The sequence below is a fragment of the Mesoplodon densirostris genome, chromosome 15 (genome assembly GCF_025265405.1).
Source record: "Mesoplodon densirostris isolate mMesDen1 chromosome 15, mMesDen1 primary haplotype, whole genome shotgun sequence".
NCBI lineage: Eukaryota > Metazoa > Chordata > Mammalia > Artiodactyla > Ziphiidae > Mesoplodon > Mesoplodon densirostris.
In genome coordinates, this window is record NC_082675.1 from 301,472 (window position 1) to 329,388 (window position 27,917).

The 27,917-nt window shown below is 41.2% G+C and overlaps 1 protein-coding gene across 3 annotated transcripts; it reads right to left on the reverse strand.

Annotated features, from left to right (window-relative positions):
- Positions 1 to 14,313: 14,313 nt before the first annotated feature.
- Positions 14,314 to 27,444, reverse strand: ZNF140 (zinc finger protein 140). 3 transcript variants are annotated; one of them, XM_060119566.1, is made up of 5 exons: positions 27,283 to 27,444; positions 26,924 to 26,976; positions 25,209 to 25,335; positions 24,766 to 24,861; positions 14,314 to 15,815 (listed from the first exon to the last, which is right to left on the reverse strand). In XM_060119566.1, exons 2-5 carry the CDS (start codon positions 26,930 to 26,932, stop codon positions 14,629 to 14,631), a joined length of 1,419 nt encoding a protein of 472 aa, XP_059975549.1. In that variant the 5' UTR covers positions 26,933 to 26,976; positions 27,283 to 27,444; the 3' UTR covers positions 14,314 to 14,628. The 3 variants fall into 3 exon arrangements, with proteins under 3 accessions (XP_059975549.1, XP_059975551.1, XP_059975550.1); XM_060119568.1 differs by lacking the exon at positions 26,924 to 26,976; XM_060119567.1 differs by having other exon boundaries at positions 24,766 to 24,858; positions 26,924 to 27,443.
- Between the last annotated feature and the right edge of the window lie 473 nt (positions 27,445 to 27,917).

A 27,917-nucleotide genomic window follows, 5' to 3' on the forward strand; every position in this document is an offset into this window, starting at 1 on the left:
ATTGAAATAGTTTAGTATTTGATTATGGGGATGGACTATAATGTACATTTAATCCATTTTCCCCTCCAGATGTTTCATAATAACAACCAACACTGCATGAGCAATATTGTTAATATATTTTGCTTTCCTTTCATCTGTTCTCCATACTGCTTCCAGGGATTCGTCTCAAGTACTAATCTGGTTATATTACATCTCACTTTTAAATCCTCAACTGGACTTCCCTCCTTTTACCTTAAATGTTCTAGAAGACCCTTCATGCTAAACTCTTACCTGTCTTTTCAGGCCACAGCCCTTGCTGCTCCATCTCTTCACTCTCTCTGGACCTTAACCTGGCCTGTTCATCCTCTAGGTATTGTATCCTACATCTGCTTTAACATGCTTTTCACACCTTCACAGTATTGCCTGGTTAATTATGTGTCTTGCCTTCTAAACTTTAAGCTTTGGTAAGGTGGGAACTCTAAATTGTTCATTGTTTTATTCCTAGTACTTGGTCCATAATAGGTACTTATTGAAACATGTATGGTTTTTTCCAAACTTTTGTGCCTTTTCTTTGTTTACTTAGTATTTCAGTGGAGGCTGAACTTAAAATAAGAATTGGGTTTCAAATGGTTGTATAAGGCAAAAATCGCATAAAATCAAAATTTCTTTTTTCTAAGCACTGGAGTCACTCTCAGCATAGCAAGATATTCTAACAGTTGACAGGCACACAGAAACTAAGACTGTTAAGAGAAGTGAGGTTTAATTATTCATATACCCTGCCCTGCCTCTACCACCCTCAAGTTCATATAGCTTGTTTGGCCACTGTTCATATGCTGCTACAGTGTGTATTACATTAAAAGGAGTGAAATGACCCACTACTGGTGAGGGTGCCATGTTCTTTAGGCTACTGATGGAAATATAAATTCACACAACCTTTCTAGGGGACAGGTAAGCAGTATGTGTCCAAAGCGAGAATATTCTAAACCTTTAACCTAGCAATTTTTTCTTAGCTTTTATAAAACAACCCTTCATTCAAACATGTATAAGTAACAATAGTCATCTGAGTTTCATACTCTAGTGAAAAACTAAAATTCCTAAATTCCCAGTAATAGCTAATTGGGTTTTTTTTTACATCTTTATTGGAGTATAATTGCTTAACAATGGTGTGTTAGTTTCTGCTTTATAACATAATGAATCAGTTATACATATACATATGTTTGCATATCCCCTCCCTCTTGCGTCTCCCTCCCACCCTCCCTATCCCACCCCTCCAGGCGATCACAAAGCACCGAGCTGATCTCCCTGTGCTATGCGGCTGCTTCCCACTAACTATCTACCTTACGTTTGGTAGTGTATATATGTCCATGCCTCTCTTTCGCTTTGTCACAGCTTACCCTTCCCCCTCCCCATATCCTCAAGTCCATTCTCTAATAGGTCTGTGTCTTTATTCCTGTCTTAACCCTAGGTTCTTCATGACATTTTTTCTTCTTAAATTCCATATATATGTGTTAGCATACGGTATTTGTCTTTCTCTTTCTGACTTACTTCACTCTGTATGACAGACTCTAGGTCTATCCACCTCATTACAAATAGCTCAGTTTCATTTCTTTTCATGGCTGAGTAATATTCCATTGTATATATGTGCCACATCTTCTTTATCCATTTACCCAATGATGGACACTTAGGTTGTTTCCATCTCCGGGCTATCGTAAATAGGGCTGCTATGAACATTTTGGTACATGACTCTTTTTGAATTATGGTTTTCTCAGGGTATATGCCCAGTAGTGGGATTGCTGGGTCATATGGTAGTTCTATTGGTAGTTTTTTAAGGAACCTCCATACAGTTCTCCATAGTGGCTGTACCAATTCACATTCCCACCAGCAGTGCAAGAGTGTTCCCTTTTTTCCACACCCTCTCCAGCATTTATTGTTTCTAGATTTTTTAATGATGGCCATTCTGACTGCTGTGAGATGATATCTCATTGTAATTTTGATTTGCATTTCTCTAATGATTAAAGATGTTGAGCATCCTTTCATGTGTTTGTTGGCAGTCTGTATATCTTCTGTGGAGAAATGTCTATTTAGGTCTTCTGCCCATTTTTGGATTGGGTTGTTTGTTTTTTTGTTATTGAGCTGCATGAGCTGCTTATAAATTTTGGAGATTTGTCCGTTGCTTCATTTGCAAATATTTTCTCCCATTCTGAGGGTTGTCTTTTCGTCTTGTTTATGGGTTCCTTTGCTGTGCAAAAGCTTTTAAGTTTCATTAGGTTCCATGTGTTTATTTTTGTCTTTATTTCCATTTCTCTAGGAGGTGGGTCCAAAAGGATCTTGCTGTGATTTATGTCATAGAATGTTCTGCCTATGTTTTCCTCTAAGAGTTTGATAGTGTCTGGCCTTACATTTAGGTCTTTAATCCATTTTGAGCTTATTTTTGTGTATGGTGTTAGGGAGTGATCTAATCTCCTACTTTTACATGTCCCTGTCCAGTTTTCCCAGCACCACTTATTGAAGAGACTGTCCTTTCTCCACTGTACATTCCTGCCTCCTTTATCAAAGATAAGGTGACCATATGTGCGTGGGTTTATCTCTGGGCTTTCTATCCTGTTCCATTGACCTATATTTCTGTTTTTGTGCCAGTACCATACTGTCTTGATTACTATAGCTTTGTAGTATAGTCTGAAGTCAGGGAGCCTGATTCCTCCAGCTCCATTTTTCGTTCTCAAGATTTCTTTGGCTATTCGGGGTCTTTTGTGCTTCAACACAAATTGTGAAATTTTTTGTTCTAGTTCTGTGAAGAATGCCAGTGGTAGTTTGATAGGGATTGCATTGAATCTGTAGATTGCTTTGGGTAGTAGAGTCATTTTCGCAATGTTGATTCTTCCAATCCAAGAACATGGTATATCTCTCCCATCTATTTGTATCATCTTTAATTTCTTTCATCAGTGTCTTATAGTTTTCTGCATACAGGTCTTTTGTCTCCTTAGGTAGGTTTATTCCTAGACATTTTATTCTTTTTGTTGCAATGGTAAATGGGAGTGTTTTCTTGATTTCACTTTCAGATTTTTCATCATTAGTATATAGGAATGCCAGAGATTTCTGTGCATTAATTTTGTATCCTGCTACTTTACCAAATTCATTGATTAGCTCTAGTAGTTTCCTGGTAGCATCTTTAGGATTCTCTATGTATAGTATCCTGTCATCTGAAAACAGTGACAGCTTTACTTCTTCTTTTCCGATTTGGATTCCTTTTATTTCCTTTTCTTCTCTGATTGCTGTGGCTAAAACTTCCAAAACCATGTTGAATAAGAGTGGTGAGAGTGGGCAACCTTGTCTTGTTCCTGATCTTAGTGGAAATGGTTTCAGTTTTTCACCATTGAGGACGATGTTGGCTGTGAGTTTGTCATATATGGCCTTTATTATGTTGAGGAAAGTTCCCTCTATGCCTACTTTCTGCAGGGTTTTTATCATAAATGGGTGTTGAATTTTGTCAAAAGCTTTCTCTGCATCTATTGAGATGATCATATGGTTTTTCTCCTTCAATTTGTTAATATGGTGTATCACGTTGATTGATTTGCGTATATTGAAGAATCCTTGCATTCCTGGAATAAACCCCACTTGATCGTGGTGTATGATCCTTTTAATGTGCTGTTGGATTCTGGTTGCTAGTATTTTGTTGAGGATTTTTGCATCTATGTTCATCAGTTATATTGGCCTGTAGTTTTCTTTCTTTGTGACATCCTTGCCTGGTTTTGGTATCAAGGTGATGGTGGCCTCATAGAATGAGTTTGGGAGTGTTCCTCCCTCTTCTATATTGTGGAAGAGTTTGAGAAGGATAGGTGTTAGCTCTTCTCTAAATGTTTGATAGAATTCGCCTGTGAAGCCATCTGGTCCTGGGCTTTTGTTTGTTGGAAGATTTTTTATCACAGTTTCCATTTCAGTGCTTGTGATTGGTCTGTTCATATTTTCTATTTCTTCCTGATTCAGTCTTGGCAGGTTGTGCATTTCTAAGAATTTGTCCATTTCTTCCAGGTTGTCCATTTTATTGGCATAGAGTTGCTTGTAGTAATCTCTCATGATCTTTTGTATTTCTGCAGTGTCAGTTGTGACTTCTCCTTTTTCATTTCTAATTCTATTGATTTGAGTCTTCTCCCTTTTTTTCTTGATGAGTCTGGCTAATGGTTTATCAATTTTATCTTCTCAAAGAAACAACTTTTAGTTTTATTGATCTTTGCTATCGTTTCCTTCATTTCTTTTTCATTTATTTCTGATCTGATCTTTATGATTTCTTTCCTTCTGCTAACTTTGGGGGGTTTTTGTCCTTCTTTCTCTGATTGCTTTAGGTGCAAGGTTAGGTTGTTTATTCGAGATGTTTCCTGTTTCTTAAGGTGGGATTGTATTGCTATAAACTTCCCTCTTAGAACTGCTTTTGCTGCATCCCATAGGTTTTGGGTCGTCGTGTCTCCATTGTCATTTGTTTCTAGGTATTTTTTAATTTCCTGTTTGATTTCTTCAGTGATCACTTCGTTATTAAGTAGTGTATTGTTTAGCCTCCATGTGTTTGTATTTTTTACAGATCTTTTCCTGTAACTGATATCTAGTCTTATAGCATTGTGGTCAGAAAAGATACTTGATACAATTTCAATTTTCTTAAATTTACCAAGGCTTGATTTGTGACCCAAGATATGATCTATCCTGGAGAATGTTCCATGAGCACTTGAGAAAAATGTGTATTCTGTTGTTTTTGGATGGAATGTCCTATAAATATCAATTAAGTCCATCTTGTTTAATGTATCATTTAAAGCTTGTGTTTCCTTATTTATTTTCATTTTGGATGATCTGTCCATTGGTGAAAGTGGGGTGTTGAAGTCCCCTACTATGAGTGTGTTACTGTCGATTTCCCCTTTTATGGCTGATAGTATTTGCCTTATGTATTGAGGTGCTCCTATGTTGGGTGCATAAATATTTACAATTGTTATATCTTCTTCTTGGATCGATCCCTTGATCATTATGTAGTGTCCTTCTTTGTCTCTTCTAGTAGTCTTTATTTTAAAGTCTATTTTGTCTGATATGAGAATTGCTACTCCAGCTTTCTTTTGGTTTCCATTTGCATGGAATATCTTTTTCCATCCCTTTACTTTCAGTCTGTATGTGTCTCTAGGTCTGAAGTGGGTCTCTTGTAGACAGCATATATATGGGTCTTATTTTTGTATCCATTCAGCCAATCTGTGTCTTTTGGTGGGAGCATTTAGTCCATTTACATTTAAGGTAATTATCGATATTTATGTTCCTATTCCCATTTTCTTAATTGTTTTGGGTTTGTTATTGTAGGTCTTTTCCTTCTGTTGTGTTTCTTGCCTAGAGAAGTTCCTTTAGCATTTGTTGTAAAGCTGGTTTGGTGGTGCTGAACTCTCTCAGCTTTTGCTTGTCTGTAAAGGTTTTAATTTCTCCATCAAATCTGAATGAGGTCCTTGCTGGGTAGAGTAATCTTGGTTGCAGGTTTTCCTCCTTCATCACTTTAAATATGTCCTGCCAGTCCCTTCTGGCTTGCAGAGTTTCTGCTGAAAGATCAGCTGTTAACCTTATGGGGATTCCCTTGTGTGTTATTTGTTGTTTTTCCTTTGCTGCTTTTAATATGTTTTCTTTGCATTTAATTTTTGACAGTTTGATTAATATGTCTTGGCGTATTTCTCCTTGGATTTATCCTGTATGGGACTCTCTGTGCCTCCTGGACTTGACTATTTCCTTTCCCATATTAGGGAAGTTTTCAACTATAATCTCTTCAAATATTTTCTCAGTCCCTTTCTTTTTCTCTTCTTCTTCTGGAACCCCTATAATTCGAATGTTGGTGCGTTTAATGTTGTCCCAGAGGTCTCTGAGACTGTCCTCAGTTCTTTTCATTCTTTTTTCTTTCTTCTGCTCTGCAGTAGTTATTTCCACTATTTTATCTTCCACCTCACTTATCCGTTCTTCTGCCTCAGTTATTCTGCTATTGATCCCATGTAGAGTATTTTTCATTTCATTTATTGTGTTTTTAATCATTGCTTGATTCCTCTTTATTTCTTCTAGGTCCTTCTTAACTGTTTCTTGCATTTCGTCTATTCTATTTCCAAGTTTTTGAATCATGTTTACTATCATTATTCTGAATTCTTTTTCAGGTATACTGCCTATTACCTCTTCATTTGTTAGGTCTGGTGGGTTTTTATCTTGCTCCTTCTCCTGCTGTGTGTTTTTCTGTCTTCTCATTTTGCTTATCTTACTGTGTTTGGAGTCTCCTTTTTGTAGGCTGCAGGTTCGTAGTTCCCGTTGTTTTTGGTGTCTGTCCCCAGTGGCTAAGGTTGGTTCAGTGGGTTGTGTAGGCTTCCTGGTGGAGGGGACTAGTGCCTGTGTTCTGGTGGATGAGGCTGGATCTTGTCTTAATGGTGGGCAGGTCCACGTCTGGTGGTGTGTTTTGGGATGTCTGTGGACTTTTTATGATTTTAGGCAGCCTCTCTGCTAATGGATGGCATTGTGTTCCTGTCTTGCTAGTTGTTTGGCATAGGGTGTCCAGCACTGTAGCTTGCTAGTCATTGAGTGAAGCTGGATGCTGGTGTTGAGATGGAGATCTCTGGAAATTTTTCGCCGTTTGATATTATGTGGAGCTGGGAGGTCTCTTGTGGACCAGTGTCCTGAAGTTGGCTTTCCCACCTCCTGGCTCCTCAATTTGGGATGATTTGTTGTCTATTCATGTACTCCACAGATGCAGGGTACATCAAGTTGATTGTGGAGCTTTAATCCGCTGCTTCTGAGGCTGCTGGGAGAGATTTCCCTTTCTCTTCTCTGTTCTCACAGCTCCCAGGTCTCAGCTTTGGATTTGGCCCCGTCTATCCATGTAGGTCACTGGAGGGAGTCTGTTCTTCGCTCAGACAGGACAGGGTTAAAGGAGTAGCCGCTTCGGGGACTCTGGCTCACTCAGACCGGGGGGGGGGCACGGAGTGCGGGGCAAGCCTGCAGTGGCAGAGGCCGGCGTGACGTTGCACCAGCCCGAGGCGCACCGTGCGTTCTTCCAGGGAAGCCGTCCCTGGATCCCGGGACCCCAGCAGTGATGGGCTGCACAGGCTCCCCGGAAGCGGGGCGTGGACAGTGACCTGTGCTCGCACTCAGGCCTCCTGGCGGCAGCAGCAGCCCCAACTCTGGGGTCCGTGCTTTCAGCCGTGGCTCGCGCCCGTCTCTGGAGCTCCTTTAAGCAGCACTCTTAATCCCCTCTCCCCGCGCACCAGGAAACAAAGAGGGAAGAAAAAGTCTCTTGCCTCTTCGGCAGGTCCAGACTTTTTCCCGGACTCTCTCCCGGCTAGCTGTGGATCATTAGCCCCTTCAGGCTGTGTTCATGCCGCCAGCCCCAGTCCTCTCCCCACGCTCCGACCTCAACTCCCAGCGCCGCCCGCCCCGGCGGGCGAGCAGACAAGCCTCTAGGGCTGGTGAGCACCAGCCGGCACCAATCCTCTGTGCGGGAATCTCTCCGCTTTGCCCTACCCAGGTACGTGGGGAGTTTCTTGCCTTTTGGGAGGTCTGAGGTCTTCTGCCAGCATTCAGTAGGTGTTCTGTAGGAGTTGTTCCACGTGTAGCTGTATTTCTGGTATAACTGTGGGGAAGAAGGTGATCTCCGCGTCTTACTCTTCCGCCATCTTCCCCGGAAGTCTGAGCTCTACTTCTTCCGACATTTCTGATATACACAAATTCTTTTCTCTTTTTTTATGAGAATCTTTCATTCCAAGGTTTGTGACATAACCTGCTAAGTAAATGCTAGTTGGTATCATATATCACAATGTATCAGTCCATGCATGTGTTTTTGCTCAGTGGTTGACTTTCTTTACATGGAACTCAGGGATCCGAGCTCCTTCTATCTTGTGGTTCTTAAGATCTCAGATATTCTAATTCAGCCTGAAGTGGAATCAAAGCTCTCGGCCTGGACCCCTGGAGGCTCCAGAGGCGAGCGGGAGTCGTGCAGCTGCGGCTTCACTGCCAGGGCCCTCTAGCTAGCTAATTGGTTTTTAAAAATTATGACCATAAAATGGAATGTAATGTGGTCATTAAAATGTTATTATGTATTTATTGACAAATGGGGATGTATCTAATATACAGTAAGGTTCGAACCTTCCAGTTGCGAACTTTCAAAGATGCGAACCTACGTTCGCATGTCCAATCACGTTAGTTCATGTGCTGGTGTACATTGTCATGTGCATGCATTCTCTACAAGTGGTTATGCTTTTGTGTACTTTACTGTACAGTAGTGTATAGAATACAGTAACAGTGTCTTTATTTCAAGCCCAGGATGTCTTGAAGCAAGCATAAAAGCTGCGGTGATGTAGCTTGTACTACTGTATTTTTCAGGGTACTGTACTATAATATTAGAAACTTCTACTTTTTGTGTTTGTTTTTTATGTATTTGTGTGAAAAGTATTACAGTACAGTACTATATAGACAATTGTGTTAGTTGGGTACCTAGGCTAACTTTGTTGGACTTAACGAACAAATTGGACTTACAAACGTGCTCTCAGAATGGAACTCATTTGTATGTAGGGGACTTACTGTACTGTGATTTTTAAATACAATTATAAAATATCAGAGTATAACCATGTTTTTATTAAAATATATAATGTAAATATGTGTGTATGTGTGTGCATTGAAATATCCTGGAAGATTATATACCAAAACGTTATCAGTGGTCATTTCTGAGTCGTAATTTTTTTTTACTTGTTGTTAAATTTTCCAGTTTATATAGTAAATACAGCTAAGCTGTCTATTTTTTTAAATAGTAAACAATTCCATCATGAACTACTTAAATAATTTTCAAAAGCATGATTTTAATATCTTCAAAATTGTATATAGATGTGCTCAGGCTATTGTTGGATATATAGATTCTAGCCATTTTTAAAAATCAGAATTTTTTTTTACACTTTTTAAGCCAACTTTTCTATCTACAGCTTTTTTTTCTTTTTTTTTTTTTTTTTTTTTTGCGGTACGCGGGCCTCTCACTGTTGTGGCCTCTCCCCATTGCGGAGCACAGGCTCCGGACGCGCAGGCTCAATGGCCATGGCTCACGGGCCCAGCCGCTCCGCGGCACGTGGGATCCTCCCGGACCAGGGCACGAACCCGTGTCCCCTGCATCGGCAGGCGGACTCTCAACCACTGCGCCACCAGGGAAGCCCAGCTTTTTTTTCTTTTAATCTTTTTTTTATCTACAGCTTTTTAAAGGCACTTTTTGAAAATGTTGCTAAAGGGCCTGGGCTCTTTTTAGACTTCATCTAAATTGACCTCTAGGCAAAATTCAAAATATGAGGGAAACAAATAAGGTGCTATGATTAGAGGAACATATGTTCGATAAGGCAGTCAGGAAAGGCCTCCATGAGAAGGTGACATTCAAGCTGAAATCTGAAGGAAAGGAGTCATCCACAGAGGACTGGAGAGGTGGAGGGACAGAGAGCTTTGTAAGTAGAACAGCAAGAACAAAAATCCTCATTGAGACCTTGACATGTTTGTTTAAAAAAAAAAAGTCCTAGGCCAGTGGCTGGAATGTGGGCAGGCAAAGTGGTAAAGAGAAGCATATATGAAACCAGGCTGGAGAGTAGGCCGGATTTAGAAGACACCTTACCGGCTCCAGCACGAGTTTATATTTTATTTGAAGAGCCATTAAAAGCTCTTTAAGAGGGCCTCCCTGGTGGCGCAAGTGGTTGAGAGTCCGCCTGCCGATGCAGGGGATACGGGTTCGTGCCCCGGTCTGGGAGGATCCCATATGCCGCGGAGCGGCTGGGCCCGTGAGCCATGGCCGCTGAGCCTGCGCGTCCGGAGCCTGCGCGTCCGGAGCCTGTGCTCCGCAACGGGGGAGGCCACAACAGTGAGAGGCCCGCATACCACAAAAAAAAAATAAATAAATAAAAGCTCTTTAAGAATCTTTCATAAGAGATTAAAATTATTTTTTAAAATTACACTGACTATTGTATAGAAAAATCTTGGGAGACCAGTTTAGGAGGCTACTGTAGCAGTTCATGTATGAAATTTGGATTACAGAAAACTGTCATTTCCGTAGCATACAGAGTTCTTTTAAGACAACAAATAAAATATTTACTTAACATGAACAGGAAGTTCACAGACTAATAAATGTCACGACATAAACTCACCTGTAATTTAAGGCATAGCAAACAGATAAAATTATATTTTTCACCTGTCAGCAAAGTTTCACATTGAATCTGAAATTTCTATTTTCTGATCAATTTCCATTTTTCTACATATTGTTCTCTGTGGTATTGAGAGTATTGGTGATGCAGAATTTCTTAATACTTAAAAAAATACTTTTCTTAAAATTAATTTCTTAAAATTTTTTTTAAAATATCAGATAATTTGTTTACCCTTTTCTTTACTACCTTTTCTCTCTCCCAGCCTTTAAAGGCAGACTTTTTGAAAGTGTTACCTCTTTCTTCCAAGTCATTCACACCCAGTCTGCAAGGTTTGCTGCCTCTCGTGCTTTGAAATTTCTTTCATCTCTTCAGAAGGATTTAACAAAGTTTCCTGTCCTAAGACACATTGTATAATATTCAATAGAAAGTTCTTCGGGGTCATTTTCTCAGTAACAAAACTTGACCCAGCCTTAACTCTATGTGGGTATCTTATTTTAAGTTCCCTGAGGCACCAGTTGTTGCTTTCTAAGAATATATAGAATTCTGATTGTTCTTGCAATAACTAATATTTACATCACTAGTACTGAATGTACCTGTTGCTCCATCTCCTTATCCTTCTGCATTTATAGTAACTTGTTTTAATGTTGAAGTGTAATAATCTTTTGGGAAACTTGTAAAAACTTTTATTGAAGCATAATAGAGAAACGTGTACAGCTTAATGAATTTCCCTAAATAGAATACACCTATTTAGTCGGCCCCTAGATCGAGAGAACCAAATGAGTACTTCAGTGATGCTACTAGACTCTTACACTCAACTCCATTCATCCCCTCCTATCAAGCGTTACTGTCATGCTTCTTTAGTTTCATGTATATTTTAAACTCCAGCTGATATTATAATTGTTGTGTTGACAATATTCATTTATATTTCTTGCGGAGTCATCTTTTTAACAGCCATTTAAAATGTGAAAACCATTCTTAGCTTACAGGCCCTGATATAGCCCATGGGCCTTAGTTTCCCAATACTTGAGTTATATTTACCCCTTGTGTTCTTTACTGCCTTCTGCACTGCCAGGTTTCCATCTAGGACCAGTTCATACTGCCTGAAGAACTCATCTTTAATGTTTCTTTTAGCACAGGCATGCTATACAAGTTCCCTCCGTTTTTGTTTATCTGAAACATCTTTATTTCTGCTTTATCTCTAAAGGACTTTTAGCTTGGTATAGAAATCTAGATTGGTCGAATTTTTTTTTCCTTGTCAGCACTTTAAAGGTGTTGTTTCATTATCTTCTGACTTCCATCGTTTCATTTGAGATGGAAACTTTCAGTCTTCCTGTTGCTGCTGTGAAAGTAGTGTCTCCCCTACTCTGTACCAGCTTCTGATAACCAGGCTTTATCTTTTGTTACAATGTGCGTAGTTGTGGTGATGTCCCTCTTTAGCCTGCTTGGAACTTGCTGAGCTTTCTGAACCTGAGGGCTGATATCTTGCATCTCTTTGCAAGGTTCTTCACTAACTCCTCAAATATTTCTTTTGTCATCCTCTTCTTAAAAGACTAACTACACACATTAGAACTTTTGAGTTTGTCCTAAATGTCTATGTCTTACACTCATCTTTTTTCCCTTCTCCCTTCTGTTTTAGTATGGATAATTAGATAATCATGACAACAGAGTAATAAAAATATTATAACTGTTTCAGAGCTATCATGGTTTCCTTCCTATGTTTCACACAAACTTTTCACAACTTGAATATGCAAACCTAAGACAATTGTGTGTCTGTAATACAAACTCCTTATAAGTTTATTATAAGTTTATTATATTATAGACTCTTATATCAAAATGTTCAAATTGGATGTTTACCCCTTCACATGTATTGAGATGGTCACACTATGTATCGCCATTATCTCTTTGCCAAACAAATTGGAACTGAAATAATGTATTATACAAGTAATTTAAAGTACATCATATGCTTTATTCCCACTGTTTGCTTTTATACCTTAATGTGTCTGGCTGGCTATTGCTACTGAATTTCATCTTGAAAAACAGGAAGTTTTTCTTTTGGTCTTCTGCTGCCTCTGAAAAGTGCCACAGCTTATAAATGTTAAATACAGAAAGATATAACACACACTTGTGTGCTAAAATTGACTGAAAGCAACTATGAACCTTGCCAGCACTGACTTGCTATGACAAAGAAAGCATACTGTATAAATGAAAGTATCCACAAACTATTCACTTTGTTTTTTCAGTGGCAACAGTGTTTTGACATATCTTTTACTGTATAGCCTAGGATTAACTGCATTTTAATTTAATGTATTTAAATACATTATCTGTATTTTAGTTAAACTAAAAATAATAGTATAGTTCTTATTTTGTGAAATATTTTACCACAAATGAACAAGAGGACTTTTTGGGTGAGTTACATAGTTCAGAATGATGTTGCATGAAGTAAATTTTAGGGGAAATTTCTTATTTTTGATAAAAATGATTCAAGCAACATATTTGGTGAGCTACCTGCAAAGGCACTCCCTTTCCTGAGTGACCCTCACTCACCTGATCATAGGCCTCTTCCCACTTTTTTCTCCATCATTCTTCACTCTCCCTTGCTCCATTAAGGAGGTCGGTCACATTTGCTTTAGAAATAAAAGTCCTGCTTACTAGGAGAAAATAGATAATTCAAAATATTATGGTTTTCCTAGACCCTAGGGAAGAGAAGCTATTACAAGAAGAACCAAAGCAGAAGAATTCATGCCATTTCCTACTTGGGCCAATTTTAAAACATTCCCTCAAGAACATGGAGTACAAATTCAGCCAGGCAACTTACAGCCCACCCCCTGATACTTCCTATGGAGAAGGCAGATACCTAAATTCAGATTCTGAATTTGGAGGATTGGTAAACTCCTTAGGCCAGAGTCCCATAGTTCTCCATCATTACATTCCTATATAAAAAACTGGGGGCAGGGTCTAATCAGCCCCATTCCTCCTGGGAGAAGTCTATGGCCACACCTCTGAATGTTACACACATCTGAGATGACAAATACATTCTTGTTCACCAAAGACTGCCACAGAGTGTGAGGGAAATAATACTGGCCACCACTATAGGAAAGAGGGGATTTATACAGTGGAGTTGTTCTGATAGTTTGAGGCTTTGAATGGTTCTAGAAAAGTAAATATTAGGCAACAGCTGTGTGTTGTGTTGTTACATTGAATGGAAAAGAAATATGCCAGCCTCTCACTTTGTGAAAGAATTATATATGCGTGAAAAATATGCTTAAATGAGGCACTCATTCAAGTTCTAAATTACATATTTCATGTACTAAACGCAAGAGAAGTTCTTGAAAGGAGGCAATCAGATGCTTTAAAGGTAAGATAACCTTTACAATGGGAAAATAAAGGATGGGCAGGTGTACGTGGAGATGAAAACAATCTGACTTATTTGGACAAATATGTGCTTACAGAAGAATTGTTCTTACTGAAAATGGAACAAAAGAGGAAAACAACCTTGACATTTTCCTGTGATGTACCTTATTTACATTTATTTCAGACTAAGATATCTAGTCAGATTCAAGGGTAAACATGAGTTAGCATAACCTCAAGTCCAAACTCTGTCTCAAAATTAAAACCATAATATATCTAAAGATGTTTCTATAATGTCTGTATGTTTTTTAAAAAGCATGCTACTCCTCATTGTTGATGGCAATATTGTGATAGTTGCATATTCAGAGTCACACATGCTGTAGGAAAAAAATTCAGCCAATACATTAATTTACTATGAATCAAAAGATTTATTCATAGCTTTTCTGAATTTGCTTTGAAACAAAAAAACAAAACCTGAACAAACATCCCCCTGTAAAAAATCCTCCCACACCGATTCTCTCCAGTATAACTTCTTAGAACTCTTATGACTTTGCCACGCTCATTACAATGGTAGTTTTTCCCCAGGAGAATTCTGTAGGTTTGAAATACTGCAGAAAGTCACCCTATGTTAAGTTCATTTATAGGGTTGCTTTTATTCCTTAGAAGAGTATTTAAAAATTTAATAAATATTGCATGGTACATGAAGGCATTCCCAAATCATTGTTTGTATGACTTTCCTTCATTATGAATTTTCTGATGTCCAGGAAAAAGTACACCCTTACCCATGCGTTCTGTCCTGTCCTGAGCTGACAGATGCAGAATGAGACCTAATCTCTAAAAGGTTTCTCACATTTATTGGACATGTATCCTTTCCTGGTAGGAATTTACAAATGTAGATTAAGGGAATCCTACCAGATGAAGAGTCTTCTCAGTATTGTTTGATTTCATCTTCTGGTATTACAAAAAGAATGAGCAGCTATTAATGGCTTTCCCATATGTTCCTTGGGTTTTTCTCCAGAATACTGAATAAAGCAGAGACAACATTTCATCACAATAAACACATTCACATAAGGCTTCTTTCCAAGAGTTCTCTGAAGTCAAAGTAAGGCATTAGCTGCTTTTTTTGTTTTTTGTTTTAATCCATACATTCTTAGGTTTTCTCTACAGTGTGAATACCCTGGTGTTCAGCAAGGAATGAGTGGTAGTTAAATGAATTTTCATATTCATAGGGGTTCTCTAGAGTGTGTGTTCTCTGATGTTTAGCAAGGTTTGAGCTCCAGCTGAAGGATTTATTGCATACCTTACATACATAGGGCTTCTCCCCAGTATGAGTTATTTGATGTAGAATGAGAGAAAAGCTCCGACTAAAGGTTTTGTCACATTCAGTACACGCATAGGGCTTTTCTCCAGTATGAATTTTCATATGTTGTGCAAGGGATGCATGCCACGTGAAAACTTTACCACATTCATCACATTCATAGAGCTTTTCTCCAGCATGAATTCTCTGATGTTTAATAAGGAATGAGTGGCAACGGAAGGCTTTACTGCATTCGTTACATTCATAGGGGGTTTTGGAGGTATGGACACTCTGATGCCGGGTAAGGTGTGAAGAACGGCGAAATGCCTTCCCACACTCAATGCATTCATAAGGTTTCTCTCCAGTGTGTGTAATCTGATGGCGAATGAGTTCAGAGCCACTGCTAAAGGCCTTCCCACATCTCCTACATACGTACTGTTTCTTTCCTATGTGAATTCTCTGATGTCGAGTGAGGTTTGAGGCACGGCTAAAGGCCTTTCCACATTCAGTACATTCATAGGGTTTCTCCCCAGTATGTGTTCTCTGATGTTCAATGAGGAACGAGAGGTAACTGAATGTTTTATTACAGTCTTTACACTCATGGGGTTTCTTTCCCGTATGTATCATCTGATGTTTTACGAGGTTTGAGATCTGGCTAAAGGTTTTCCCACATTCCTTGCATACGTATGGCTTCTCTCCAGTGTGAGTTCTCTGATGTAACACAAGGGAAAAGCGCCGACTGAAAGTTTTTCCACACTCATGGCATCCATAGGGTCTCTCCACAGTACTAACATTCATATGTTGAGACAGGGCTTCTTGATGGGAAACTGTCACTTGCCTGATATATCCCTGATTTCCCTGCAGCATCTCAGTATCACCCTCACATTTCCAGCCTTCTTTAAAACTGGAATACTGAAGGCCTTGGCTTAGAAATCTTTCAAATGAAAGATTTGAAGATCTTATCAAATACTGGGATGAATCATCTTCGTATATGACATTTTTTGGAGAAAACTCTTTGATCTCACCATTTGACTCTGAAGCTGAAAAAACAAAGCAAATGTTTCTTATTTTCTGTGTTGAATAAAATAAAAGCCGCTGCTCCATTTTTTAATGAGAATTACATTGAAAAAAAAAATCTTAGCATTGCATTGCTTTTACAGTTATCATATATGACTCTGAAATCTGAGCAGTAGATCCAGAAATTCAGAAGACATCAAACAGAGGAGAGCTGTAGGTGAATAAGGAGATTAAAAATAAGTAACTGAAGGTGAGGGAAAAACAGAAATATCAGAAAGATAAGTAACTGTAAAGGATAGGTGGTTAATCTTCCTCACCTCCATGTAAACTTTATTTGCTGCCAGAATGACTTGAAAATGACAATTTCATAATGATGCTAATAGACTACAAGCGTTACTCAGGTCCCACAAAGAAATGAGATTGTGTTCACTTAGTGCCTTTGGAACATCTTACAGTAACTTATTCTGAATGAATGAATAAAAAGTTTTCTCTGAATATCTTCTAGAATCCTCACTCTACCTCTACCTTCTAAACAGACATGTGAAGCTCAATTTACGGATAACAGTGTCTTTCCATCAGATGCTTTCGACAGATAAACACAGGATTTTCTCCAGGCTAAATTTTAGTAAAGGATTTTATCATTTTGGGAGAACAGAGTTTTATAATAATACAAAGGTTTAAAAAACATATACCTTTATTCTTAGGAAATATGTGGAGTTAAAGGCTATGATGTGTACAATTTATTCCCAAATGTTTCAGGAAAAAAAATCATATACCAAAAACGACAAAACAAACAGGGCAAAATATTAGCCATGGGTGAATGTGAGTAAAGGGCATATGGGTATTTTTGCACTATTCTTCCAACTTTTCTGGAAGTTTAAAATTATTTCCAACTTGGTATATAGGGTCAACAAAATCCCAATCAAAATCCCAGCAAGTTATTTCACAGATCTCAACAAATTGATTCTAAAGTTTATACAAAACAGAAAATGACCTAGAATACCTAACACACCACTGAAGGAGAAGGTCAGAGGACTGACACTGGACTTCAAGACTTCTGTAGCACTATAGTAATCAAGACAGTGCAGCACTGGTGAAAGACTAGACAAGTAGATCAGTGGAACAGAGTACAGAGCTCAGAACAGACCTGCATAATTATAGTCAACTCATCTTTGACAAAGGAGCAAGGATAACACGAGGGAGCAAATACAGTCTTCTCAACAAATGGTACTGGAACAACTGGACATCCACATGCGTAAAAGTGAATCTAGATACAGATTTACACTCTTAACAAAAATTAACTCAAAATGGATCACAGACAAAACTGTAAAACACAAAACTATAAAACTCCTAGAAGATAACAAAGGAGAGAACCTAGATGATGTTAGGGAGTGATGACTTTTTGGGTGTAACACCAAAGGCACAATCCATGCAAGAAATAACTGATAAGCTGGACTTCATTAAAATTAAAAACCTCTGCTCTGCAAAAGCCAATGTCAAGGGCTTCCCTGGTGGTGCAGTAGTTGAGAATCCGCCTGCCAGTGCAGGGCACACAGGTTCAAGCCCTGGTCAGAGAAGATCCCACGTGCTGTGGAGCAACTAAGCCCGTGCGCCACAAATACTGAAGCCTGAGTGCCTGGAGCCCATGCTCCGCAACAGGAGAGGCCGCTACAGCGAGAGGCCCACATACCGCAACAAAGAGTAGCCCCTGCTCGCCACAACTAGAGAAAGCCCACGCGCAGCAACAAAGACCGAACACGGCCAAAAATAAAGTTAATTAATTAAGTTTTTTTTAAAAAGCCAATGTCAAGAGAATAAGAAGACAGGATGAGAAGACTGAGAGAAAGTAGTTGCAAAAGACACATCTGACAAGAGTTATTACCCAAAATATACAAAGAACTGTTAAAACTCAACAATAAGAAAATGAACAATTCAATTTAAAAACAGGCAAAAGACATGAACAGAAACCTCACCAAGGAAGATATACAGATCCAAGTAAGAATATGAAAAGATAGTCAACATCATGTCATTAGGGAACTGTAAACTACTTCACACCTATCAAAATGGCCACTTCACACCTATCAAAATGGCCACAATCCAGTTCACCGCAACAACACATGCTGGTGAGGAGGTGGAGCAACAGGAGCTCTCATCATCGCTGGTGGGGACACAGAATGGTGCAGCCACTCTGGAAGACAGTGTGTCAGTTTCTTATAAAACTGAACATCCTCTTACCATACAATTCAGCAATCACATTCCTTGATATTTACCCAAGTGAATTAAAACTTACATCCACACAAAAACCTGAACGTGGAAGTTTATAGCAGCTTTATTCATAACTGCCAAAACTTAGAAGCAACAAGATGTCCTTCAGTAGGAGAATGGAAAAGTAAACTGTGGTACGTCCAGACCATGGGCTATTACTCAGCACTAAAAAAAAAAATGAGTTATCAAGCCATGAAAAGATATAAAGGAATGAGCCTCAAATGCATAATATGAGGTGAAAGAAGCCAATCTGAAAAAGGTAAATACCCTATGAATTCAACTATATGACATTCTGGAAAAGGAAAAACTATGGAAACAGTAAAAAGATCAGAGGTTACCAGGGGTTAGTGGGGAGAGGGGGATGCATAGGCAGAGCACAGAGCATTTTTAGGGCAGTAAAGCTATCCTGTGTCACACTAACATATGGATACATGTCACTGCACATCTGTCAAAACCCACAGAATGTACGACACTAAGAATGAAACTTAAGGTCAACTGTGGACTTTGGGTGATAATGATGTGTCAAGGTAGGTTCATCAATTGTGAAAAATGTACCACTGTGGTGTGGGATGTTGACAGTGGGGAAGACTGGGCAGGGGGATATATAGGAACTCTCTGTACTTTCCATTCCATTTTGCTGTGAACCCAAAACTGCTTGAAAGAAAATAAAGTTTATTAATTAAAAAAAATCATTACAGTATTTGCAGTGAAGGTTTAGAGTATTTTAATTGCTACAGTAAAGACTGAGAGATATAAATATACAAATTCACTAGTATCCCTATAGAAAAACAATATAACTTCTTAGAAAAGAAACTAAAGAAAGTTGCTGAAGAATAAGTTCAACAACAGGTGTACAGGGATTTTACAAAAAAAATTCAAAATCTTAAGAAGCTGTGCAGATAACTCCTAAATCCTTCTTTAGCTCAGCATCAGCATCACCTGGGAGCTTGTTAAAATGTAAATTCTTGAGTTCCACCCCAAACCTAATGACTTAGAATTTCTGGAGTGGGGCCTGGGAATATGTATTTTAAAACGATCCAAAGGACTAAACTTTGAGCAGCACTGTGATATCTCTCTTAAGCACCAGAATATGATACTCAGTTGCTTACTGAATTTATATACTCGACTATCCCAGAGACCCAAACTCAGTAAGTCACAAATTGATATAATCTTTCCCTCCCCTTCAAACTTGCTCATCCTTCCTTTTTTTTTTTTTTTTTAAGGAGATAATAATACCAGCAAAAAGAGTGGTGTCAACCACAATTCCTCAATCTTCTTAATGCCTTTTATCTAGTCAATCACCAGGTCTTTCTGAGTCCACTTCCTTACTTTGTCACCGTCTGTATACCTTCTTCCATTCCCTGGACACCTCCCTGGTTCAGGTGACGATTACATCGAGCCTAGGTTATGGCAACAACTCTTAAATGGCTGTGCTGTTTGCTAGTCTCGCTTCCAATAAATCTGTTTTCCAAACTGCAGCTAGAATGACCTTACTAAAATGCTCGCCTGCCTGCCTAAAGTCTTTTGATGACTCCTTATTAGCCTACGGATGAACTCTAAATTCATTATTAGGACCTATAAAACACCTGCATGATCTGACCAGTGCTTTCCCTAACCATCCTTAATTCCCACCATTTTCCTCCTTACACTTTATACTTTGGCTCAATCTAGACTGAACCTCATACTCTCATTTTATTAGTATGATCTTTATACATGCTGTAACTTTGGAGTTTTGTTTCAGTTATAAAATATGAATGGCTCCAGTCCTGTAAAGATGGAGTAAGTACACTCCAACCTGGCTCTCCCACTGAATACAAGTGAAAACCATGAACAGAATGCATAAAGCAGCTAGCTGAGAACTCTAAAAAGTAAACAGGGAACTTCCCTGGTGGCACAGTGGTTAAGAATCCACCTGCCAATGCAGGGGACACGAGTTCGAGCCCTGGTCCAGGAAGATCCCACATGCCACAGAGCAACTAAGCCCGTGCGCCACAACTACTGAGCCCGTGCACTGCAACTACTGAAACCAATGCACTCTAGAGCCCATGTGCCACAACTACTGAGCCCGGGTGCCAAAACTACTGAGCCTGCATGCCTAGAGCCCATGCTCCGCAACAAGAGAAGCCACTGCAATGAGAAGCCCACGCACCACATTGAAGAGTAGCCCCCACTAGCCACAACTAGAGAAAGCCCGTGCGCAGCAGTGAAGACCCAATGCAGCCAAAAATAAATAAATAAATTTTTAAAATTTAAAAAATCTATTTAAAAAAAAAAGTAAATGGTAGCAAGCTGCTTGCAGAAGGAAGCCAGACAGAACACAAAGTAACACTGAACTGGTGGTGAGTTTCTTGGGTTTTTTTCCCCCCTCCAGTCTCTCTAGGCCTAAACTCAAATGCAGCCTGAGAGCAAGAACTGGGCAGCAGGTGTGAGGAGAAAGAGCTCCATGAGAAGCCTCTATTTCTGGTCTTAGGAATGGGAAAGGGGAGTCCATACTGGTCAGAGAAATCTTATTGTTTGTTCATTTCCCATTCTCTTCTGCCCAAAGCCAAAGCATGTTGCAGCAGCTGTGGCCATACAGGCAATTAAACCTCTAAGGCAGGGTAACCTTCCTCCCTCGGCAGAAAGATCAATGGTTCCAAGAGCAGAGAGGTAACACCCCCCTTTTTTTCTTTTTCTCTCCATCCCCTCGCTGCATGGCTGCAGAGGCAGACAAACTTGCAGGAAGTGCAGAGGGGAACCTACAGGCCTGCCTTTCTATCCAGAAGACCTGAAAGAGGGGGCCCTGGGAGCCAAAAAGGAAAGGGGACACGGTGACAAAGGGAGCGCAAGCAGGTGATCCCATAAAGTTGTGTATGAAATTCTGGGCTCCTCCCTGAGCTGTGCATGTGTGGATCTGACCCTAAATGGCACACCTAGAGCTGTGAGAACTGAAACAAAGGGGGACCCACTGCCTAAGGAGAACCCAGTGCCCAACACCACTCGGAGGTGCGCATGGGGGTAAATACAAGAGACCTGGGCAGGCTCTGAAAACTGGACTGTCACTGGAACTGCATGCACAGAAGACAGCTTAGACCTGCGGCTTCAACGGACACATACCGACAGGCTGCTGAAATAAAGCGAACATCTCAGTAGGAGTTAAATAAGACCCAAAGTCTTCATAGTTAAAAAAAAAAGTTGACAAGTCAAAGTTATAGGACATACAGAGAAACAGGGATTTCATCATCCCACAGGGAAAAGACAATCCAGTTATAAAACACGTTTATGGAGTATTCATATATGGACAGTGCATTAAAACGAAATTAAGCAAAACTTACTTTGATGTGAAAATATTTCAATGATGTAGAAAATATCCCTATATTTTATACATGATAGTGAAGTACTGTGTAGTGAAATATCAAGATATCTGTAAATTACATTATTCAGCAAAAAAAGGGATGAGGTGAGGCAAATACAGTAAAATATTATCCATGATTAAACCCATAACTAAGACTGTATAGATTTATGCAAAGATACAAAAACAGAAAAACAAAAAATAGAGAACCCAGAAACATACACAAAAACTGACACTTAACTTATGACAAACCAGTGAAGGAAAGGACAGACATGTCAATAAACGGTGGCTTGAGAACTGGATTTCCATGCAGAAGAGACCAAAACGGACCACTAAGTCACATGACACACAAAAATAAATCCAAAGTGGACCATGGATCTAAATGTGAATGCAAAGTGACTTTTTAAAAAGAAAATCTAGGAAAATGTCATCATGACCTCATGGTAGGGAAAGATTTCTTAAACACATCAAAAAAAAAAAAAAAAAATACTGGGACTTCCCTGGCGGTCCAGTGGTTAAGACTCCGCACTTCCACTGCAGTGGGCAAGGGTCTGATCCCTGATCAGGGAACCAAGATACTGCATGCCGCACAGCACGGCGCAGCCGAAAAAAAAGAATACTAATCATAAAGGAAAAGACTGACAAATCTGACTATACTAGAATTAAGAATCTCTGTTCATTAAAAGAGGTTTGAAGGGGAAAAGTAAGCCACATGTAAGAGAAGATATTTGTAGTGAATATAATTACAATGATTTGTATCCAAAATATACAACTCCTACAAAACAAGAAAAAGATGGAGAATCCAATAGAGCAAAAACCTTCAAGAAGCACTTCATAAATGAGGGTATCTAAATACTCAATAAACATATGAAAAGGTGCTCAACCTCATTAGCAACTGGAGAAATGCACGTTTAAACCAGAATAAGCTACCACTGCACACTCTCCTGCTGGGTGAAGAGCATGATGCCTGGCAGTACAGGGCATTTGGTAAACATGGGGAGCAAGAGGAACCCGCTTACTGTGTCTGTGGGAGTGTAAGTCAGTAAAAGCACTTTGGAAAACATTCTGGCATCATCTAATGTGTAAAAGAGATACATTATTCTCTGACTCAGCAATTCCAGTCCTAGATATAAACCACAGGAACTCTGTGCCAGGAGGTACCAGGACCCAAGGATAAGAGCAACATTGCTTGCAATAGCCCTAAACTGCAAACAACCCAAGAAGCCATCGACAACAGAATGGATACAAACTACTAGACGAGTATGCAAAATGCATGAATATTAAAAATAATTTTGAGAGAAGCAAATTACAATATAATATATACATTATTGTCCCCTCTATATAAAGCTCATAAACATACAAACCTAAACTAGTGATTAGAGATACCAACAGTTGATAAAGCTATAAAGAAAACCAAGGCAGTTACTACCATTAAAGATTACCTTTGCAGGGGGCGAGGTGGTGGGGGGTGACTGGGATGAGCACCCGAAGAGCTCTGAGGGACCTGGCAGAGCTGTGCTGACGAACCTGAGTGGTGGTTACGTGGATGCCTTATCATAACTTAAGCTGCGCATTTATGTTTTATACATTGTCTGTGAGTTATTTCCCTTTTCAAAAAAGGTACTGGAAGAAACACACAAAAATTCTAAGAGCTGTATTAAGTGGAATTAGAGGCAATTTTTCCATGTTTCCCCTTTACCTCACTTCCCTTGTACATAGTTTTATGGGGTTTATTACTTTCAAAACATTTAGAAAAGAACATTTTTCTTCAACTCATCCTTTCACGAGGAAGTCTCTGGGCACTTGTCGCACCTCGTGACTTCAGCTCACACAGGGCTCTTTCCACGTCCTTCCTCCTGAACGTCTCGCTCTCACAGCCAGAGCTTGGTTTTCAAGGCATCCTCTGTTCCCTCACTAGTCCTTCCATTAGCTGCTTCTCCATAAACATAAGTATTCCCCTGTTATCTCGAGAGGACCACTCCCTAAAGGCCAGTATACTTCCATTAGAGGTTTGCTTCAACTATAGAACTTATGGAAATTGTCATAAACACATATAAACACATATAATTTAGGCTCCAAAGATCTTCTATGTCAGAATCTTCAAGGGCGGTGCATGGCCGTATTTATTTTTAAAGAGCTTCACCAGCAATTTTATTTCAACCTAAGGTGAAGAAGGCTTTCAGAGCCCTTCTCAATCAACCTCATTGCTTCTGTTTTTTTTCTTAATATAAGATTCCCACATCTACATCCCTATCTGGAATTTTTTTCTAAGATCTATTCTGATTGTTTGTTGCATCTCTTCACTTTGAAATACCATCCTCTACTCACACCATGCATATCTCAAACTAATTCACCACATTTTGTTTAAAACTGACCCTTTTCCTGTCTTTTATATTTCTATTACTACTATCCCTATCCAAATTACCCAGGTCTATAACACCAACTGGAAATTCCTTTCTTATCGTTGAACTGCCAACTTGAGGGCCTCTAACAAAGTTATTTACAGACCCAATTTATCTCACTATGCCATGCCTTCTACTCTCTGAGGCATACCACCTAAGAGAAAGTCTTAACAAGATTAAAACTTCAATAAATATCATTAAAATAGGGACTTCCCTGGTGATCCAGTGGTAAAGAATCCGCCTTACAATGCAGGGGACGTGAGGTTCGATCACTGGTCAGGGAACTAAGATCCCACATGCCGCAGGGCAACTAAGCCTGCACGCCACAGCTACTGAGCTCACATGCCTCAACTAGAGCCCACCTGCCGCAAACTACAGAGCCCACGCGCTCTGGAACCCACGCACCACAATGAAGAGCCCATGCACTGCAACGAAAGATCCCACATGCCTCAACGAAGATCCCACATGCCGAAACTAAGACCCGACACAGCCAAAAATAAATAAATAAAATAATAAATAAATCTTTTTAAAAAATTGTTAAAATAACATATGACTGAAGGAATAAGCCCATCAATTAACCAAAGTGTAATGAATCACTCTTTCAAGAGGGTTAGAACAGCAGTATAAAGAAAAATATATATACCTTTTAACTTAGACAATGGAAACATATAAGTCAATTTTTAAAAAGAAAGGGAAGAGAAGCCAAAGAGAAATAAAATTCAGAGCCCAGACAGAGCTAATAATGAAAAGAAGGGACACATCTATCTGTGAGAAAGTTGAGGAAAGGATGAAAACTGAAGGCAGACACGTAAGTGGGTGTGAGTGGTCCCCTTGCTGTGGGCAAGACTTTATAGTCCCTGCATCTCTGGTACCTTTAAAGGAAAACTTTCTATCCAGCATCTAACAAAGTACTGCTTTCTCATTGACTGGGTGGGTTGTTATTTTAAAAAACTTCCCCACCAGCTTCTAACTCACCTGAAAACAGACCTCTGCTTGCATCTTTCCCCAGCCACGGCTCTTTCCCTTGCTCCAGTAAGGAAACCACATGTGGCTTAGAAATGTTAAGACCTGCTTGCGGAAATGAAATAAATTCACAATTAGTCCCTGAATCCTTACAAAAGAGGGGCCGTTATTAGAAATGCCAGATGTAAGTATGAAAGATTACTAAAGATTAGGTAAAGTTCTAATCCCCCTCTTAAAAGCTAATAAAGGACTTCCCTGGCTGTCCAGTGGTTAAGACTCTGCACTTCCACTGCAGGGGGCTCAGGTTCGATCCCCTGGTCAGGGAAGTTCCCATGCCATGCAGTGCAGCCAAAAAAAAAAAAAACTTACCTCCCTTGGGAATGTTCAGCCAAGATTCGCAACAGCCATCCTAAAGGTCAAATTCTGACTGAGGGGAGATGAGAAGAAATACCTACCCAGTGAGACCAGGTGGCCATAGTTCTCCAACATTACATGTCTGTACAAATCTCTTTGAGCAGGCTGAAGCCATTCCCACTCCTCCCGCGAGAAGTCTACGGCCACGTCTCTGAATGTCACTGACCCCTGAAATGACACACAGACATCTGCACAACCAGCACCCATGCTCCCAAAGGCCCTGATCAAGGAGTGAAATGAGTCCCACTGTGGATGGTGGACAGTGTATACAAGTAGCGCAATGACAGTTTTCAGGATTCCGAGTAATTATTAAGAGTATAAGTAAGAGACTAGCTGTTTTGTTTTACTGTATAACTGGAGAAAAGACGAAAAAATATACATGCTTTGTCCTGAGATAGTTTACAATTTTGTGGAAGATAAAGGACTATACATGTGAACAACATGGATTTCTGGCTTTGGTTGCAAAAATTCTTAAGATCTCACCATGCTTTATGAATAATGAAGACAATCCCTTTATGTCTAATAGGGAGAGTATATTTTCCTTAATACCAGCCTAATTTAATATGCTCTGGCAAGAATTTCTTCGTAGGCACAACTGGCTGTAGCAGAGAGCAGCAGCTCCCGATTAAGGGGTACACATTCAAGTTTACTACAGCTAACCCCGTTTCTGAAGAAATCGCTGTGATACTTGGCAATGTCGCCAAACAAGACGATGAAGGCTACAGTACAAGGGCCTCCCTGGATGGAACCTGCAGTTTCTTCCCTCGGTGTCAGGAGGAGTAATAAGCCCCTGCTTTGCAGCCTGGTTTTGCAGCACTTGAGTGACTCACATAGCTGTTAGGCATGAACAGGGATTTTTAAAAGTCCCAAACTAGTAACAGCCCCAGAGGTATGACAGAGTTATTTTTTACAGTTTAAAAGAAAATTTTAAGTGCCTATAATCTGTTATAGATTATTGACTAATAAAGGAAGCTGTTTCCTAATGTAAACAGTGGGCTCTGCAGAACGGAAGGAAACTGGACTCCCAGCAAAAGTTGGAGAGCCTCTGGCTTTGGAGACAAGTATGACAGAAAGTAGGACAGAGAAGTGACACTAAAACCAGATGGACTAACTTGGAAGGGCTGGCCTTCTTATCCCCCACCTCTGTGAAGCACAATTGCCAGCCACGCATTTAGCCTCCACCAAAACAACAATAATCAGTGTTCCCTGCTAGAGAAACTTCACGTCTTGCCTAAAAAATGAGCTCGGTGAGTTAGGAGATTTTGTTTTGCTCTCCGCTGATCCCCAGGACCTAGGAAGCGCCGTGCAGGAGAATCACGTGGAGGGACTGTTAGGGTGCAGACTGGTAACCCGCACACGCACAAGTTCGGGTTCACAAGGCTGGGGTGGGGCTCGCGAATACCCAAGTCCAGCAAGTTACCAGGTGATGCCGACAGAGCTGATCCAGGATCACGCACTGACACAACTGATGCAGGCGTGGAAGGAGACGCCCAACGGAAGCAAGAGTCAGCGAATGACCGGCAGCGGGGGCGAGGGGCAGAGAGTGAAGCCCTCCTCGTTCCAATTCCGGGGGAAAAGGAGGCGCAGGACAGCCCGCTCTAAGACCCGGCCGCCCGGTCAGCGCCCGCCCCGCGCCCGGCCCCGCCAGCCCTCCCACGTCCTCTTAGGCGCCAGAAGGGCGGCAGGGGGAGGAAAGGCTGTGTCCCCGGTCCGGAAAACACAGCCGCGCTGAGGAAGAAAGGAAACACCAGCTCACCTGAGACATGGCTCACGGCAGGGCCCGCGGAGAACCGAGCGTGGAAGGCGGAGCTGGCGGGGAGAGCGACGAGCTGACGCGCGGGCCGGAGCCCGGGCTCCGCATCCACCGCCCTCGTCACGAGGGTCAGGGACGCCCGCGACAGCTCCCTCCCCGCCGCGGCGGGGGCTCCGAGCCTGGGCCCGACCCGCGCCCCCAGCGCCGCCGCCTTTAACGGAGCCGCAGCTGGGGCGTCTCCTCCGCGCTGCTGGTCGGGCAACCAAGGCTTCCCGAGCTCGGGGCAGGGCCACCGCCCCCGGCCCCCCGGCCCCCCGGGCCCCGGCGAGGACAGGCTCGGGCAGGGCGGGCCCTTCCCCTACCTCGGCCCGCGCAAGCAAGGCTTTCGGCTCTGCGACGGGGACCCCGCGCCAGCGTCCCGCAAACTGCGCCTTCCGGAGCCTCAGAGGCCGACCGCGACCAGGCCGCGGGCCTCAGACAGCTCTCCTTCCCAGGACCCACCGCGGCCTCGGCGCGTCGCGGGCACAGTGCCCGCCCCACCCCCCTACAACTCCCAGGACGCCCCGCGCCCGTGACAGGGAGAACCGGGGTGGGGGTGGGGGTCTCAGACAACTACACTTCCCAGGGTCCACCGCGGCCTCAGCCTGAGGCCTAGCCCTCCACGCTCGGACTACAACTCCCAGAACCGACTGCGGCCCCAGCCGTTCCGTCTAGGACCTCCAGCCCTGACCACGGCAGTAGCAGGACCCGCAGCCCCGAGGGGTCACTGCTCTCAGAGCCTGGAGCCCAGCCATGACGCGTGATCAGAGGAGGCAGCCGGGCTCCCCTTGCAGCCCTGCCGTGGGAGCCCGCGATTCCTGGGGACTTCTTTCTCCCTGCGCTGGTGGCTTGGTCCCGAGCACGGGGGAGGTCTGGGGACTAAGCACCTACAGAGCTCCTCCAAGCCCAGGGGATGGGAGGCCGGGTGCAAGCTTTGTATTGAAATGGAGGGGTTAGG